At 41.5% G+C, this 16,128-nt stretch overlaps 2 protein-coding genes across 2 annotated transcripts; one reads left to right on the top strand and one right to left on the bottom strand.

Annotated features, from left to right (window-relative positions):
* Window positions 1–6,379: 6,379 nt before the first annotated feature.
* On the top strand, window positions 6,380–12,332 carry LOC128305626 (eukaryotic translation initiation factor 4 gamma 2). The gene is made up of 5 exons (XM_053043171.1): window positions 6,380–6,769; window positions 6,851–7,752; window positions 8,665–11,107; window positions 11,210–11,375; window positions 11,478–12,332. Exons 2-5 carry the CDS (start codon window positions 7,001–7,003, stop codon window positions 11,660–11,662), a joined length of 3,546 nt encoding a protein of 1,181 aa, XP_052899131.1. The 5' UTR covers window positions 6,380–6,769; window positions 6,851–7,000; the 3' UTR covers window positions 11,663–12,332.
* Window positions 12,333–14,451: 2,119 nt separating this feature from the next.
* LOC128303579 (oxygen-dependent coproporphyrinogen-III oxidase) lies at window positions 14,452–16,128 on the bottom strand. The gene is made up of 3 exons (XM_053040572.1): window positions 15,913–16,128; window positions 14,837–15,845; window positions 14,452–14,748 (listed from the first exon to the last, which is right to left on the bottom strand). The coding sequence occupies exons 1-3, from the start codon at window positions 16,005–16,007 to the stop codon at window positions 14,656–14,658; spliced, it is 1,197 nt and encodes a 398-aa protein (XP_052896532.1). The 5' UTR covers window positions 16,008–16,128; the 3' UTR covers window positions 14,452–14,655.

The raw sequence follows: 16,128 nt of genomic DNA, 5'->3' as shown, positions 1-16,128 counted from the left end.
ATCATGCACTGTTTCTAAGCATTGATCGGCTAGAAACCCCACTAACCCGCTGGTCTATGAAAAGTGTTTGCCGTGGTAATCCGAGAATGACTTTCTCCATGGTGCCTGGGCCCATAACCTGTTGTGATTTGTTCATCGTCTTAATGAATAAGACTGACTCGGAAGACAACTAACAGACAACTAATCCTTTATTCACACAAACCAAATTTATATGTACAGGCAGTCCTCGAGATACGCTATTATAGCGGACCGCTATAATCCGGAAAAAATCCGCGTAACTCGAATTTCCGCGTAAGTCGAATCCTGGTGCAATTTCGTTTATACTTCAAAGTCACAGAGTTGACTTCCTTCTGTGGACTTAATTTTTTCACCGAATCAGGCGATTTTAAGAAAGAATACATTAAAATAAGTTAGAAAGAAATGTTTTATGTGATAAAAAAGGTATTTTCGACCAAGTTTCACCTTTTTGAATAGATTTTGTGCTATAAACTAGCTCAGCAGTCAAATTTCCAAAAACCGCGTATCTCGGAATCCGCGTATAAGAGGAACCGCGTATCTCGGGGACTGCCTGTACATAGTTCGCCTATACCTTAGGTCGAGTTTACACGCAAAAACTCATTACAGTATATCATCCCTGGAATACTTGAATTGATCCTTAACAACAACTATGCCAGAAATCTTTACATTACACTCGCCGCAATTAGATAAAAAATGTCTGTTTGAATGATTTAATTAAATTCTTCAATCCAATCTGTTTACTCTTTGCGCGTACTTACAGGACGATACTAGTTTTCTCGTAGCATACACATGCATTGACAAACGATCGAACCTACAGCTGTCAAATTCTTGTTTCATTTTTTTAAAACACCGATGTCAAATCCCACAATAGCCCACCTGGAATCTATACCCACTTTGGTTGGAATGCATGCAAATTTAACTTGCATCCATATTTCAGTTGCTCAAATCTTCAATTATTGAGCACATTTAACTTGTTTATGCTACACTGCTGAGTAACTATGTTATGCTAAATTTCGAAGCATTAGAGGCAAAATCAAATGAACTTTTGCCTGTTCGTACCGTCCAAACAAAACTGATACGAACCGGAAGACAACAAAGACTATGGGCGAGCAAAGCAGTGCAACCTACCATAATTCATTATTCAGGGTCACTTTCTGCATACACCTTGGGCAGGGAAAAAAATCTTTCCGACGGATCTTTGTGTGTGTGGCGTGACATATTAATTCTCAGCATCGTGGGCATCGTAAGTGCTTTCTTCCATACATTTTCTAAATCGATTTATATTACACAGGTGCTTTATTTAACACATTCGTCCCGTTTTGATCCACTCCAAGTGTTGACACATTGATATTGGATCCAATGGTAACACCCTTTCAGTGGATTAAGGTTCTTTTTATTGATTATGCATGCTGCTTCTTGGATGATGCCATGTGCATCGGCCATTGTGCTTAAATTGTGCGAATAATGATCGATTCTCGCTAGAAATGAGAGTAGAAAGATCCTGTTGTGTAGAATTGTCGGAATTTGAAATATTGAACGCATGCATAATGGTGTTCAAGGTACGAAAAGTCCACTCCCCAAAATTAAGATTTAACATATTAATTGTGTAGAGAGTGTACAAGGTTAAAGCAGCAGAGTGTGTGCGCGTAGATTAATAAACATTTTCACGGTACCAGTGCAGTGCAATAGTTCCCAAATTCATATGCGATATTGACGAAGAAAAACGGTGTTAACATTTAGTGTAGGATTACGAACCCCGAGAGACCAAATCTTTCTTCGGAGCTTTGTGGTTGCCTCTTTGTCGTTTACATGTATACGCATGTCCGTTTCTGTATTGCTTTTAGTTGAGAGAAAAGAGTATGTGTGTAGGTGTTTGTGTACGGTGTGTAAGATTACACCAATATTATGACGAACTTGTTGGATTTACATTATGCCAAGCAATGCGATAAAGATGCGCTATCTTGGCGATTGTAGATTCGGTTTTGATTGGGAAATATTGTAATCCGTTCATAATTTGGCTTCACTGTAACATTAACCAAAGCAATGATATGTTGCATAGAGTCAGCAGGTAAAGGGCAAAGCAACTCTAAAAGACAGGAAATATGATGAAATTGGGTGTGTGAGTTGGAAGTAAGGAACATAGTAGTAGTAGTGGTAGTGGGATAAATAATAACGCACACAGAAGCAATATGGGAGATGCGAACCAAGAAACCTCGAGAACAGCAAGCAGCAGCCTCGAGTGACTGTTCGTTCCAGACCACGAGTGGATGCAACTCGCGGTTCGTGTGATATATTTTTTTCTTTTGCTGGAAGATAAAAGCCCACAGAACTAGAGTGCAGAGAATTGAAGAGTAATATAAAGCAAGGAAATCTTTGCGGACTTAATTCAAAGTTCGTAAGGATCACATAGATATACATAACCGCTGTTGGTTGTCAGCAGCGCACTGCAGGTAAGCGAGAAGAAACAAATATGGGGAATAAGATGAATTCTAGAATCTGTCCCATGGCCACCCCTCCCCTTTAGTGGATCGGGAAACCCTTCAGTGATGTCGCGAAAAAAAGTAGATCATGCATAGCGCGTTTTTGTGATAACGAGTGAAGTTTAAATAGGTGTCACAGGATACACTCACGTAGCTGGCGATATTTCTTTGGTGTGCAACTTTATTGATTATCAACGTTTTACCAAATGGCGTATTAACTGTTGATAAATGGGTTAAGGCGCGCAGTATTCCCAGTATTACGTTACGCCATTTTTGCTTACCGTGTCTTCCTGCATCGTATAGATAATGAAATTTGTTGGCGGTGTGTACATAGCACACATTGTTTGAGAGAGTGTACCGTCGTCGCGAAGGACATTTTTGCACCTTGTGAAAAATGGTAGAATCGGTATGTTTGTGTGTATGTGCGTGTAGTATCATTTTTCTTAAAGGTTGAACAACCATTTTCGTTCTAAACGGGCTCACACTGCCTATTGGCTTACTGTGATTTGTTACGAGATAATAAACCAGTGGCTGCATGATGAATTAATGGAACTGGTTCTAGTAGCATGAACAGTACGGAAGTTTACTATTCTATTGCGCGATTAGTCTAGTAGTGCTGGGAATTTGCTTTCGATGTCAGCAACTAAAAGTGTGTCACATGTGTGTGTGCGTGTGTAAGGAAGTAGTGGGATACGAGTAGTAGTTGCAATTTATCACTGTCTAGTTTATCTTGATCCTCTCGATAGGAGGAAGGAAACATAATAGTGGGATTAGCGAGGTGTGATGTATTTTTAACTCATTCGAGCGACATTCGATTCTCAATATATTTGACGTTGTTCGCTTCTGACGCGCGAATATATCATGTGCCTCAATGGCTGTGCTATCAATGCCGTGCGATTAGTTGTAAATCTTCGTCAGCATGTGCAATTCGGTAGCAAAAGTGTATCTTAATACGCATGCTGTTGGTCGGTTAGAGGAAAATTTGTGCTACCCATACAGCTTTCGTCACTGGCTTTTTCCTTTTCCTATTTAGCGAAGCGTATGTAGTGGTGCCGTTCTGATTCCAGTTTGATTGACTCGAACATGTGTGGTTTGTGTGTGTGCGTTAGAGATTCAATTGCAACAGAAAGAGAAAGGGGTATGATGCTACAGAATATACGAACTAAAATCTGAAGCAGCATTGTAAGAGCTTCTTTTATGTGGAATTCTCACAGTGGAATTCAATCGATCGTCTCGCATGCCCTGTGCGGTTTATTACGTATATCCCTGAAAACGTTACTTAGTGAAATATTTTCGAAAATTATGCCCTACAATTTGCAGAATTTGATGCAACACTTTTTTTGTTGACCTCGTTTACGTCATATTAAACCTGATAATGCACTTCTTTGTTGTCTCGGGTTTCTCTCGGCTGATTCATTTGTCTACAGACTTTTTCCGGAATGGTGGTGTGAGTCATGGTTGAGTTTACGGTGCCAAGGTTTCAAAAGTGTGACTGACGGCGAATTATTCTTTTATCCAAATATGTTTATGGCTAAACTGACACGCAACGTACTATGTATAATGAATTTTCGTAACTTTTGAAGAATGATGAGAATGGGGATGGGAGGGAGCACAAATCCTCCATACGCGGGACAGAAAAAAGTCAGAAATGACAGGCCTAGACCTCTTGAGGTTGTTTGCTGATAAGAAGAAAAAGATTTAACAAAGAAGATTTAAAAATTGTATCAACATCAAATGATCATTACACATTACATTTTGAATTTCTATTTCATGCCTTCGAACACGATCGTGAAGAATGGTGTTAATTGGATGGAAGTTATAGTATATATGGAAAATTTGAAATTATTGTCACAATCAAAGCTGTGCTTGTGCGCTGACCCCATTTGGTGGTGGCTATCTAGGTCATAGCGATGTGTTGGCATTTTTGTTATTTACGTGATTTATGTACTTTGCGGAATTGCAAGAAAAAAAAAAAGATTGCTATAGTAGACTGGTAGCAGACCCCAAAGTTGGTTTGCGCTATCATTGGGGCAAGTTTAAATCAAAATTCCGTTACACTTACAGTAAGAGATCTTATAGATAATAGATGTTTGCAATACATGAAATTGATTTTAATTCAAAAGCGTTCCATATCAGTCTTTTCGGAAGTGCATTTTGGAATAGAGTATGACACAATTAGTCACAAAAATTGTAAAAATGAATTTGTTTTGCACAAAAAAAGTAATTGTTTCTTCATGTATCGAATGAACTTTGTTTGGGTAAACTTATTTCTCATCTTCTCTTTTTATTTATAAAGAAAGACCGTGTTGCTTTGTGTTCTTCGTTTTTTCCCCAAAAAGAAAACATTCAAGCATTCGGGAGAGGAAGCATTTACATTCGATATTTATTGCACACTCGCACACGTACATTATGGTCATTTTAGGATTCTATCGCAAGTTTTTCATACTAGAAGCGGCATGCAGATACATTCACTTTGAAAGGCGCCATTTGTTGTCGTAGCATTATATATTAAGCCCTCAAATCGTGCTCACATCGAATTTGAAATAAATTTAAAACCCTGTTAAACAAAGATTTTTGGCTTTTGTAGCTTGGGCCCGAAACCAATGCAGCTTACTTTTTAAAACCATAAGCATACTTGCTTTTGTCATGTACAAGTTCCTTGATCTTATGAACGGTTCATGTCCTTCAACTTGCCAAACCCGTATTGCGAAACGACGGCCGCTTACTTACACCTCGATGTACAAGCAAAAGGTAACAGTGGTGGAACGTCCTGCCGTTGTTCATCCGCTGTGAACCACAGTGAAGTGTGTGATTGGTGTATTGATGGTGGTGGAGAAATCATCGTTCATTTCATCGTGTTTCCATACCCACCATCATAGTATTGTTTTCCCTGTGCTGTTGTAGACCAACCTCACCGCCTGCTTTGTAGGTGATCTTCCAATGGCGAAGATTTATTTGCTGTAGGTTTACTTGAAAGCAGTTACCCCTTTTCAAGATCAATGGCCCGCGACCGTGGAAACCGGGTTCTCAAGGCGAAAGAAAAAGCTTTTATGATTCGTTGCGTCGGTGCGAGTCAATGACCGCTACGACTGATTTGAAGGAATGAGAGAATGAAGAATATCCCAACACAAAAAGGCACCCTTTGGAGGAGGGGAATAACGCGCCGTAGGTAACGCGTGTGGGATGTTGCGGTTAGAAATGAACTGTTTTTTTTTGTTTTAAGTTAAGCCAACTGTCGCTTGAAGCAGATTGTTATGAAATTTGTTTATATGTTCGGGAAGCATGTAGAATATCGGATTACGACTTATTTCTTGTTTTACTTAATTTCAGGCATAGTGTTTTCCAGCTTATGGTAAAACTATTCTCGGTGTAACGTGTGCTTGGGAAACGAAACCGGTCGTGGTTGTGTGATCTAACGATCGAACACGAATTGGTTTAGTTTGGACCAGTAAGGAGAAGGAAGTAAAGCAGAACAGAAACGTGCAGGCTACGTGGCGTAGTGGTGTGTTCCATTCCAAAGGAGGTTGAGTGTGTTTGTACGTTTCGCGTCGTGTATGTCCCGCGCGCGTCATCATTAGGCGTATTGTAAGTGTGAATCTTTCACTGCATACTAATACAACAGTGGACGCGGAACAAAGAAGAAATAAAATCGCGAAAGTGCTCTCGTACCGGAAGCTACACTAAACACGCACACACCAACACTCTCTATACCCAACACGCTCCAGAAGTGGCTTGACTGTTATTTCGGAAGATAAACAAAGAGAAATCTAAGACACGCGCCGCCCACCACCTGCCTTGGCAGGTTTGGAAGCAACAGAAACAGTAGTGTTGAGGTGTGTGTTTTTCTCGTTTTACGAACTCTATTCTGCTTCCGTGTGTGATTGCGCTGTCAAGCGCATCTATACGTGAGTAAAATTCGGTCCCTAACGAAAACTTCACCGTCCCATCACTACCACAACAAGCAATACCACGAAGTAACGGGATCGCAGCATCCTCCGCATAGCAACGGTAGTCAATTTTCTTCTTCCAACATTCCGGGAAAAATTGAAAAAATAGCGGTTCCGCCGTCGGTCGGGTTGCGGAGTGCATATCCTACTGCTGGTGCTTTGCCAACCTTCAAGACGGAAGACCCGAGGCAAACGGGGACAGAGTCTCGCGCCACGGGGAGGGAAAATCCAGTCCCCCCCGCTAGCCGACGCTGGGTCCCTCCATCCCTGAGACCGCAACATGGACTCACCGAAGAAGTCAGAATTGATTCGATTTTTCGAAAAGTAATTATAACAGCTATTCCCTCCGGAACCGACGTTTCACATTATAATATTCCACTTTCTTCGTTATTTGTTACTGTCTAGGTTCGTGGTATTCTAAACAAACTTACCCCAGAGAAATTCCAGCCGCTTAGTGATGAACTGCTTAAACTAGATCTGAACTCGTCGAAAATTTTGAACGGTGTTATTCTGCTGATCTTCGACAAGGCTTTAGATGAACCGAAGTACTCGTCTATGTACGCACAGCTGTGCAAGCGTATACAAAAAGAGCTAGAAACCGATATCGACAAGAGCAAATCCAGCGCCTTCCTGCAAATTCTGCTGAACGTTTGTCGCGATAAGTTCGAGAACCGCGTACAGTACAGTGAGAAGATCATCAACTCGGAAAGTACACTAACGGATGATTTGGAGGAGAAGAAAAATGTCGCTAAACAAAAGATACTGGGCAATGTCAAGTTTATTGGTGAGCTGTACAAGCTTGGCATGCTGGTCGAGGCACACCTGCACCAGATGCTTCGCTCGCTGTTTACCAACAAGTCCAGCTCATCGACGGAGAAGAACTGCGAGGACATGGAATGTTTGGCCCAGCTCATTCGGACATGCGGAAAGAATCTGGATACAGAGTTGGGAAAACAGCTGATGGATCAGTACTTCGAACGGATGGAAAAGTATTCGCAATCGCAATCGATGTTTCCACCGCGCATCCGGTTCATATTGCGCGATCTGATTGAATTGCGCAAAAACAATTGGACACCGCGGAAGGTGGCTTTGGTCGAGGGCCCTGCCCCGATTCAGGAACTCAATCATGACGATGATGTGCTTCCGCCCGGGCTAAATCACTTGCGAAATCGGGACCGCGACTATCGCAACAACGATCGCAGTGAGCAACGCGATTGGATAGGCAAATTTTCGTTTAATTTGCACAATCTGAACGATGGTTTCAATTTGTTAAGCGTATCCAGTCCATCTCCGTTGCTTCCGTCAAGGTAAGTTGGTTTTTCCTTTCAATAATTCTTTAAGATATTGGTTGACGGATTGGTTGACTTCCGTACAAACGGCCTCTGAAATAGTCACACCCGACACGAGACTAATAAGTTAAATCAAATCAAACCCTTTGTAAATTCAAAGGAATGAAGAAAACAACAATACAAGGCGAATATGCGTCCTATAATATCAAAGACACGTTATGAAAACATATTATTGTTTGAGCTGTTTCTGAAAGCAGCATTCGTATTTAAATTCTTGCGTTTCAATTGAAGTTTGTTAGGCGGCGCTCATATTTGGGCGACGGGGTTTTACAGGAAACCATGAATATCCTTAACCCATAAGTCGGTAACAACAGGTCATGCACGATTTGTATTTACGCTATTTTAGAATAGGTAAATTGTCCGTATCCGCCAACTCAGTCCGTTTTGGTGAGCGAGCATATCATAAATCTGTTCCTTCTTATTGAATTGAACCAAATTGACACATTTGGTTTATTCATTGTAATAAAGTTGAGCTGGGGGCGGCCCGACCCGCTAGTGTATTGGTAATGGCGCCGCTCTTCACACGACTGGACCGGTCCAAAATCCCATTCGGATCAATACCCTGTACGCTGGACTGATTATCTCGCCACGGGTAAATGTCAAAGTAAGTCGGAAGTCAGTCTCTGTCAGTCTAGAGATCTATAGAAGTTGTTGTACCGATGAAGAAAGTTTGTGCCGGTTTCATGGTTCGTTCTGTTTAGTAATGCGACGCATTGTTTCGTTTTGATCTTCAAAGCCATATGTCATAATTGATAAGGCTTGATTATAGCAAAAATTATTTAACTGATTTGTCTCCTTCTAAAGAAACTCATGTCAACTAAAACTCGTTTACTTGATTTAAACTAACAAACTGTTTCATTTTGTCGTTAGCTATAATCAATCGTCGAACGGTTATGGAAACCGCGACCACCGCGATAATGGTGGTGGTGGTGGAGGCGGCGGCAACTATCGCATGCATAATAACCGCAACAACCAGAATAATTACGGCAACAACAATATGCGCTACAACAAACACAACAACCATCATCATCAGGGCGGCGGTGGCGGTGGAGGAGGGGGTGGTATGAGAGATGGCGGTGGCAATGGCTCTCATCCATCGGCGTATGGCGGAAATTCGGGCATGATGATTAACAAAGACCTGGCGCCTCGTTTCAAACGCAATTTGATGACCCCGCCTCAAAATCCTGTCGAGGAGCTGCAGATGCGTCCGACTCCTAACAGTCTGTTATTTAAAGCGAATATGAACATCAAACCCCAGATGCCGATTTCGTCTACGATCGGTGGAGGAAACAGTAGCAATGCCAAGCCCAACTTCAACGGACCACCACTGAATGAGTTCCCTTCACCGTTAACAACTCGTACGCTCCTTAGTGAGCAGCGCAATGCTGGACAAATCAACAGTAGTGCCTTTTCGGGAGGCAGTAACAGTATGGGCGGTAGTGGAAACTTTGGGGCATCCAGTACTTCAACGTCATCCTCCGCCATCTCCTCCGTTACCTCACGCGGAGGAATGCAAAGCGATAATGGGGTAAACATGGCTGCGAGCAGAAATTCGGGAGGGTCGCAACAATCCTCTAATCAGAACGCTGCACCGAACGTGATGAATCATCGGCATCAGCAGCACATGTCGCAAGGAATGAATCCACGACCTATGGGTGCCAACGAAGGAGGCACTATGCACCTGAATAAACTTCATTCGGACATGAATCAGCATCACCATCATCACTACCAACAAAACCAACAAGGCGGCAATCATGCGCCAGTTACTGATCATCATCATCATGGTGGTCGCGACATGAACGGCGACAACAACAGGATGAATAATAGCCATCACGAAACACCGCATCGTCAGCAAAATGAACCATCAAATTCAGGACTACAGAATACGGGGGGCAGTATCGGCACCACCAATAACACATCGCTTTTAAACGGCAACAAAATAATCCCGAAAGAACAGCCGGGTGTCGTCAAGCAAGTTTCTGCAGATAAACCCGAAAAGAAAAAGAAAGAAAAAGGATTGAGTAAGGAGGATCATCTGAAGCGTATCGCCACTTTCGTCAGTGACGTTATGCTGGATAACATCAAGCAGCAAATAGAGGAAGAAGAACAAAAAGTTAGCGAAATGGACAATGATGAAAAGTACGTAAAGGAACCCAATAGCGCGACCGTGACTGAGGTGGTTGTCGAAGTTGTTGATAAGGATGACGAAACATTGAAACCCACCTTATCGACTACGCCAGTAACGGATGAACTGTGTAAAACCGAGACAACAACTACTGCCGACGTGAAAACATCGCTGATTGAAAATGTAGAACTTATCGAGCAGAAGTTGACGGAACAAGACGATCTTGTGGAGAAGGAAAAGAAACTAGAGGAAGATGAAAATCAAGCCGTCGTCGATCTTCTTCCAGGAGATGAAAAGTTGGACGTTGGTTCGGAAACGCAAAAAGAAGAGAATGATACGACAATGTTCGAAACCCAGCAAGAACAAGAGCAGCAGGAGCCTAAAACAATGGAGATCGGTGACTCCTTTGACGAAGTGAAAGCCGAGGAAGAACCAAAAGATTGTGCTTTGCCAGTCCCTGCTAATCCCGAGTTGACGGATCTGTCGGTTGATGAAAAGCATATATTGAAAAAGTCTTCACTGATGGATGAACTAGTTAACGCATTCTGCGATCTGAAGATTCCAGAAAAGTTTATGCGTGAAGCTATGATTGCAATTTTAACTCAAGTGCTGGATCGTAACGATGCGTACCACGTAAAGTCGATTGAATTTTTGCAAATTCTTAACAAAGAAGCGAAACTCTCGCACAGTGCTGCACTAGAATCATTTAAATCGATTGTAAACGGAATGAACGAGAAGGAGAAAACCATTCCAAAAATTACGACCATTATTGCGTCGCTGCTGGCAAGAGCCGTCGCTTCCAATCTGTGCAATCTGTCGGATATTGCAAGCTTCACCGAAAACGGGCAGCATTATCCACTGTTTCTGCTCGTGTTGCAGCATTTGCACAAGCAGCTGGGTAAGCAACCGCTGCAAGAGCTGTTCAATAAGAGCAAAGTCAACTTAATGACCAGCCTGCCGGAATGTGATCGTACCAAGGATCGTATGGCTGAAATTTTGGAAGATCGCAACCTGAACTTCCTGTACCCATTGCTACGCGTGCAGGCCGAGCTATGGAAGCAGATCCAGTCGGATGCCAATCCTCAACAGTTCTACAAATGGATTAAGGAGAATGTCGAACCATCGTGCTACGCGGAACAGGGCTTCATTGTGGCTATTATGACGGTTTTGCTTAAATACATTCACCAGGTATGTTACGCCCGTAGAACGTGGATCATTCATCAAAGTTTGATTTTTTTTTGCCAGTTTAGTTTAACACTGTTGCCTTGTTTCTTGTTCTTCTTTTGTCAGGAATCGGAAAATTTGAAGGAAGATAAGAAGCGCATCGAAAAAGAAAAGGAAATTTTAGCCAAATATTGTCCAGTGTTGAACGCTTTCCTGAACGGCAATAACGACTTGCAGTTGACCGCTGTGTATGCAATCCAAGTTTTCTGGTACAACATTGGCTATCCGAAAGGTACGTGTACGCGCGCGCTTTATTGCTCCATAGTTGAATGAACGTTCGAATATGTTATTGATTTATAATGGACAATCTCATTTTTTTTTTTCATTTCTTCAGGTGTTCTGCTACGATGGTTCCAAGAGATTTACGAATTAAGCGTCATCGAAGATGATGCATTCCTGCGGTACAAGGAAGACGTCACCGATATTTATCCAGGCAAGGGCAAGGCACTGTTTCAGGTTAATCAGTGGCTGACATGGTTGGAAGAAGCGGAAGACGAGGATGATGATGAAGAAGATTAAAATCTCCCCGCAGAGAATTTTTTTTTACAAAACAACTAACACAAACCCCCTCACTTTTAAATTCGGGCCTGAATATTCTGTAGCCTACTGCTGTGGCTCTTTGCGTTATGAAATGATGTACTTTTGTGTTTTAGAAACTTTTGCGCAATATTACCCATGTGTTGATAAATTATTGATGAATGTTAGTAATGTGAGGGGGATGTTTAATGGTAGGGTTTTCTCTATTATGCTTTTTAAAAATCCGATCGAACAGTTTCATTGCGGTGAGAAAAGCATATTGATTTGATTAACGATGATGAGAGAATGCGGTGGCGTGCCGTTTCGCTCAACTGATTTTTTGTTTTTTTATAGCATTATATTATGATCAATTCGCTCTCTTGCCGCCCAAGATGCGATTGAATGATAGAATATTGATTTATCAGTATGCAAAATATTGCAATATTTGGTTGCGCCCCTCATACTACACACTGATTAGACAATTGTATTGTAGAGAACTGTAACCTAATATAATTATTTCACCCTTTACTTATTTACTCCCTTGCAAAAATCATACGTGTGCAGAACGTTAATGCCCACTGTGTAGTAAATCCGCGCTGATAATAATATTATTATTCCACAACAAAAACTTAAATATTCGAACAATTAACTCTTATCATCGTTATGTTTTTTTTTAACAAATATCACTGTACTGGTCAGACACTTGGCTGGTTTTGGAAATAATTTTTTGCCAGAGAAACCACACAAAATCTACACAATTTCGCTAAAAACAATTGACAAATATGTCTCTTCAAAAGGAACAACAAATTAATTGATAAATGATAAAAAAGCAGTGTTCATTTGGGATAAATCAAGTTAATGAATGGAATGGAAAAAGATAAAACTTAATTTTAGCTATGATTTGCGTGTCATTATATTATGTATTGCAACGATTTTTTGGAGTGAATTTCACTAGTGTCACAGCGGAGACGAAGAATGCATCACGAAGCAAAGTGACATTCTGAAGTAAAATACAAAAAAACAGCACAACTCTCTTCACTTGGCTTCATGGTCATTACGATGTTCATACTTCAACAGCAGACAGACGATTGTTCTCTCGATGTATGATCTATGATCGTTAGAATTGTAGTAAAATATCTCTTATCGCGCACGAGAAAACTGAGTATAAAAAGGCACACCTTTTCCCTTATCTCTACATCCAACTGGTGTAACTAATCCCTGCAAGAAGCAAGCAAGTCTGAGTTAGTCTGATTGATCTTCATACTTGACTTCTTTTGAGTTTAGCCCGTTCATTGCGGCATAGGGCGGGCGTACACGATAGATAGAAGGTTCACGGTGGTGAATTCACAGTAATATACAGATAGATGCAGCAGATGCCTGTTGTCCCATCGTTATCCAAAACAAATTTCTTGCAAAGTTATTAGACAACAATTCGGTTGCTTGAGAGTAGATTCATTTGTCATGTGAAACAATGTGCCCGATCGTATACAATTGCCTAAATGCGCCAATGTTCCACAATATATCTCATCCTCCCGGGCAGCATCAAGGTAATCACGACAGGTGTGTTAAAGAAAAGTGCAGTTTGATTGATCTTTTCAAGTAATAAATGACCGTATAATCAACCACTACAACAATTCTAATGCACTAATGAAGCCTTGCTGTGCGTTTCGTTCGGCAGCAAGTGGTGTGGTAAATCATGCATGAACAACCACCAGAGTAAACGAGCGATAACACACGCCCTTGCATAGTAGGGATCGCATCTGCGTGTTTGTAACAGCATAATTGTTTCGAAGCGTTTTGGAATGGTTTCGTAGTGTCGATTTCCATCGTATTTTATTTATTAATAGCAGAATAATAATCATGCAACGTTGATCATTTCGGAACCGGAAATTAAATTGTTGTATGAAGATACAAACAAAAATACAAAACGGACGCGCTCTGATGAACCTGCGCGTGTATTTCAATTACCAGGATTTATTCGTGAATATATTACCAATAAAACGAGACAAAAACAAACGCAAAATGCGGTTCTTCATCGATTGTGCAGAAGTATCCGAATTCGCTTAATACGGCACAGCAATGATTTCTTTTCCATTCAGTTTGTTGTAAACGGTTTATCTGTGAGTTTTAGGGCTTTTGTGTTTTGTGGGTTAATAATTTGTTAGTCGAGTAACTTGGTAATGCTTCATCAGCCTAAAAATCGGCTGCCGTTGTTAAATAAATTAATAGTTGCGCTTATCAGATATAGGATTGCATGGAACACATCAATCAGTCACACCAATTACACATACTTCCACTTTGCACGACTAGAACCAGGTGGAACAGCCTATAGCACCTTCGTTATTTACTACTAATGGATCTGTTAGCGTTATATCCGTTTCAATTTCTTCTATTACTTCAGGTAATAGAATTCCATACTATTCTCTTATTTTTCAATATTCTTTCCAAGTGCTAAAAGGTTCAATTGTATTGTCTATTCGATATAATCCAGCGAAATCTTTACATTGACATGAATTCAATTGATGGTATACTATATGGTCGAATATGCAGTTAGATTTTCATATGATCCAATATGATGCAAAGGAATCCATTGATCCAATATCCAATATGCTCAAATTTCATTTATTTATTTACGCGAATCTGTGCTAGCGGTAAATGTTATATGATTGCTTAACGGATCCATTTTAACCTAGTGTGCTTCTCATCATGTATTTTATCGCAATTTTGTACATCTTTTATACTTTACCGCTTTGCGTGGAGAAACACTCCATTGCCATTATTGTCGTTTTCTCAAAACACATAATGTTGCCCTAGTATTGTGAGATAAAAATCAGTGAAACTAAAAATTATTTGCATATAAAAAATCAACATTTTGTTCCTATATTCAATATAGTACATAGTTCTGTTTCATACATTTTACACTTCCTCGGTGTTCCTCCGACCGAGTTTGAATTTCGTTTTCCATCTCGTTCTCATGCGCACATGCATCGTCTGCTTTATAATTTCAGCCAATTTTTGGGTTTCTGGAGAACCTCTATGATAGCCGCTTCTTCCGTACCTTCCACTGGGATATTCATATACTCCCATTTCTGGAATTAAAGTAATACCCGGAATGGAAATGAATTTTATGATCTGTAACATTATTGTCGCGTTGTTTCGTTATTCAAACTAACTTACCGCATTCAGTGGCAGCGACATTAAAATGCTTTCATATCTCGCACCAGGCGTGTACAAACCGAATTTAGTGCCGCGATCATATATGAGATTAAACTCAACGTAACGGCCACGCCGCAATAGTTGCCATTGCCGTTGCCGATCGCCGTACGGGTCGTTTTTGTGTTGCCGAACCAACGGTAGGTACGATGGAACGACGGAATGTGCGCAGGACGACACGAAATCGAACGCTTGCTTGGCATCTGGCCCATCCAAATCATCAAAGAAAATGCCACCGACACCACGGCTCTCGTTACGATGCGGTATAAAGAAATACTTGTCACACCATTCCTTAAACCGCGGGTAGTACGCAGGGTCATGTGGATCGCATGCTTCCTTCAGTGTGCGGTGAAAGTGTTCCGCATCCTTTTCGTTTAGATAGTACGGTGTAAGATCCGTACCACCGCCAAACCACCACTGTTTCTGACCCGCCGAATCGGTCACCTCGAAGTATCGGTAGTTGAAATGGATCGTCGGAACCATGGGATTGCGTGGATGTATTACGGCGCTTACGCCCACGGCGAAAAAGGGTAGCTCACCTTCGGCCAGCTGTTTACCGCGAGAGCGCATTTGCTGAATGGCACCCTGGGGTAGATTTCCATGTACCACCGATATATTGACACCGGCTTTTTCAAACACATCGCCATCCTGCAGCACGCAGGTAATTCCACCGCCGCCCTCCTCTCGTTCCCAGCGATCCACCAGAAACTTCTTGCCGAAGTTTTCTTCCGCTTCCAGCGAGCGACAAAAGTTGTACTGAATCCGCATTACCAGCTCCTCCATGCGACACTTCATATCGGTAGGGTTCGCATCAAGCACCTGACGGCTGGTGATCGGTTCGGCCATATACCGGGAAACGCTGGCAAATTTGTGACTGGAACCAACGGCTGCCATTTGGACTTCATTCCGATTCAGCCAATGGTATGCTAGGGTGGCCGTAGTTCCACAAATGCATACGGCACCGGCAATGTTTCTGAAATGGACTCGAACATTACGTTTACGTGGAGATAGGTGGTATCAATCAGCCGTCATACTCTTACCTTATCACAGTTGTCCTCCTACCGGAACCGCCCGTACTATGCATTTGCCGTGCGATAACCCGGCTGGGACTGCTACGAAGAATTTTTAAAATCATTGTGCACTTTTTGCTTATTAATTGCTCGAAGGAAGAACTTGGTGGAACTTGCCAAGGAAATGTAACAACATTCACCTTTCGGCGATTATTATGCTCAAGATTTAAAACGAAGAAATGCACT

Source organism: Anopheles moucheti, chromosome 3 (assembly GCF_943734755.1).
Source record: "Anopheles moucheti chromosome 3, idAnoMoucSN_F20_07, whole genome shotgun sequence".
Lineage (NCBI taxonomy): Eukaryota > Metazoa > Arthropoda > Insecta > Diptera > Culicidae > Anopheles > Anopheles moucheti.
This window is presented reverse-complemented; position numbering and strand designations above follow the sequence as displayed.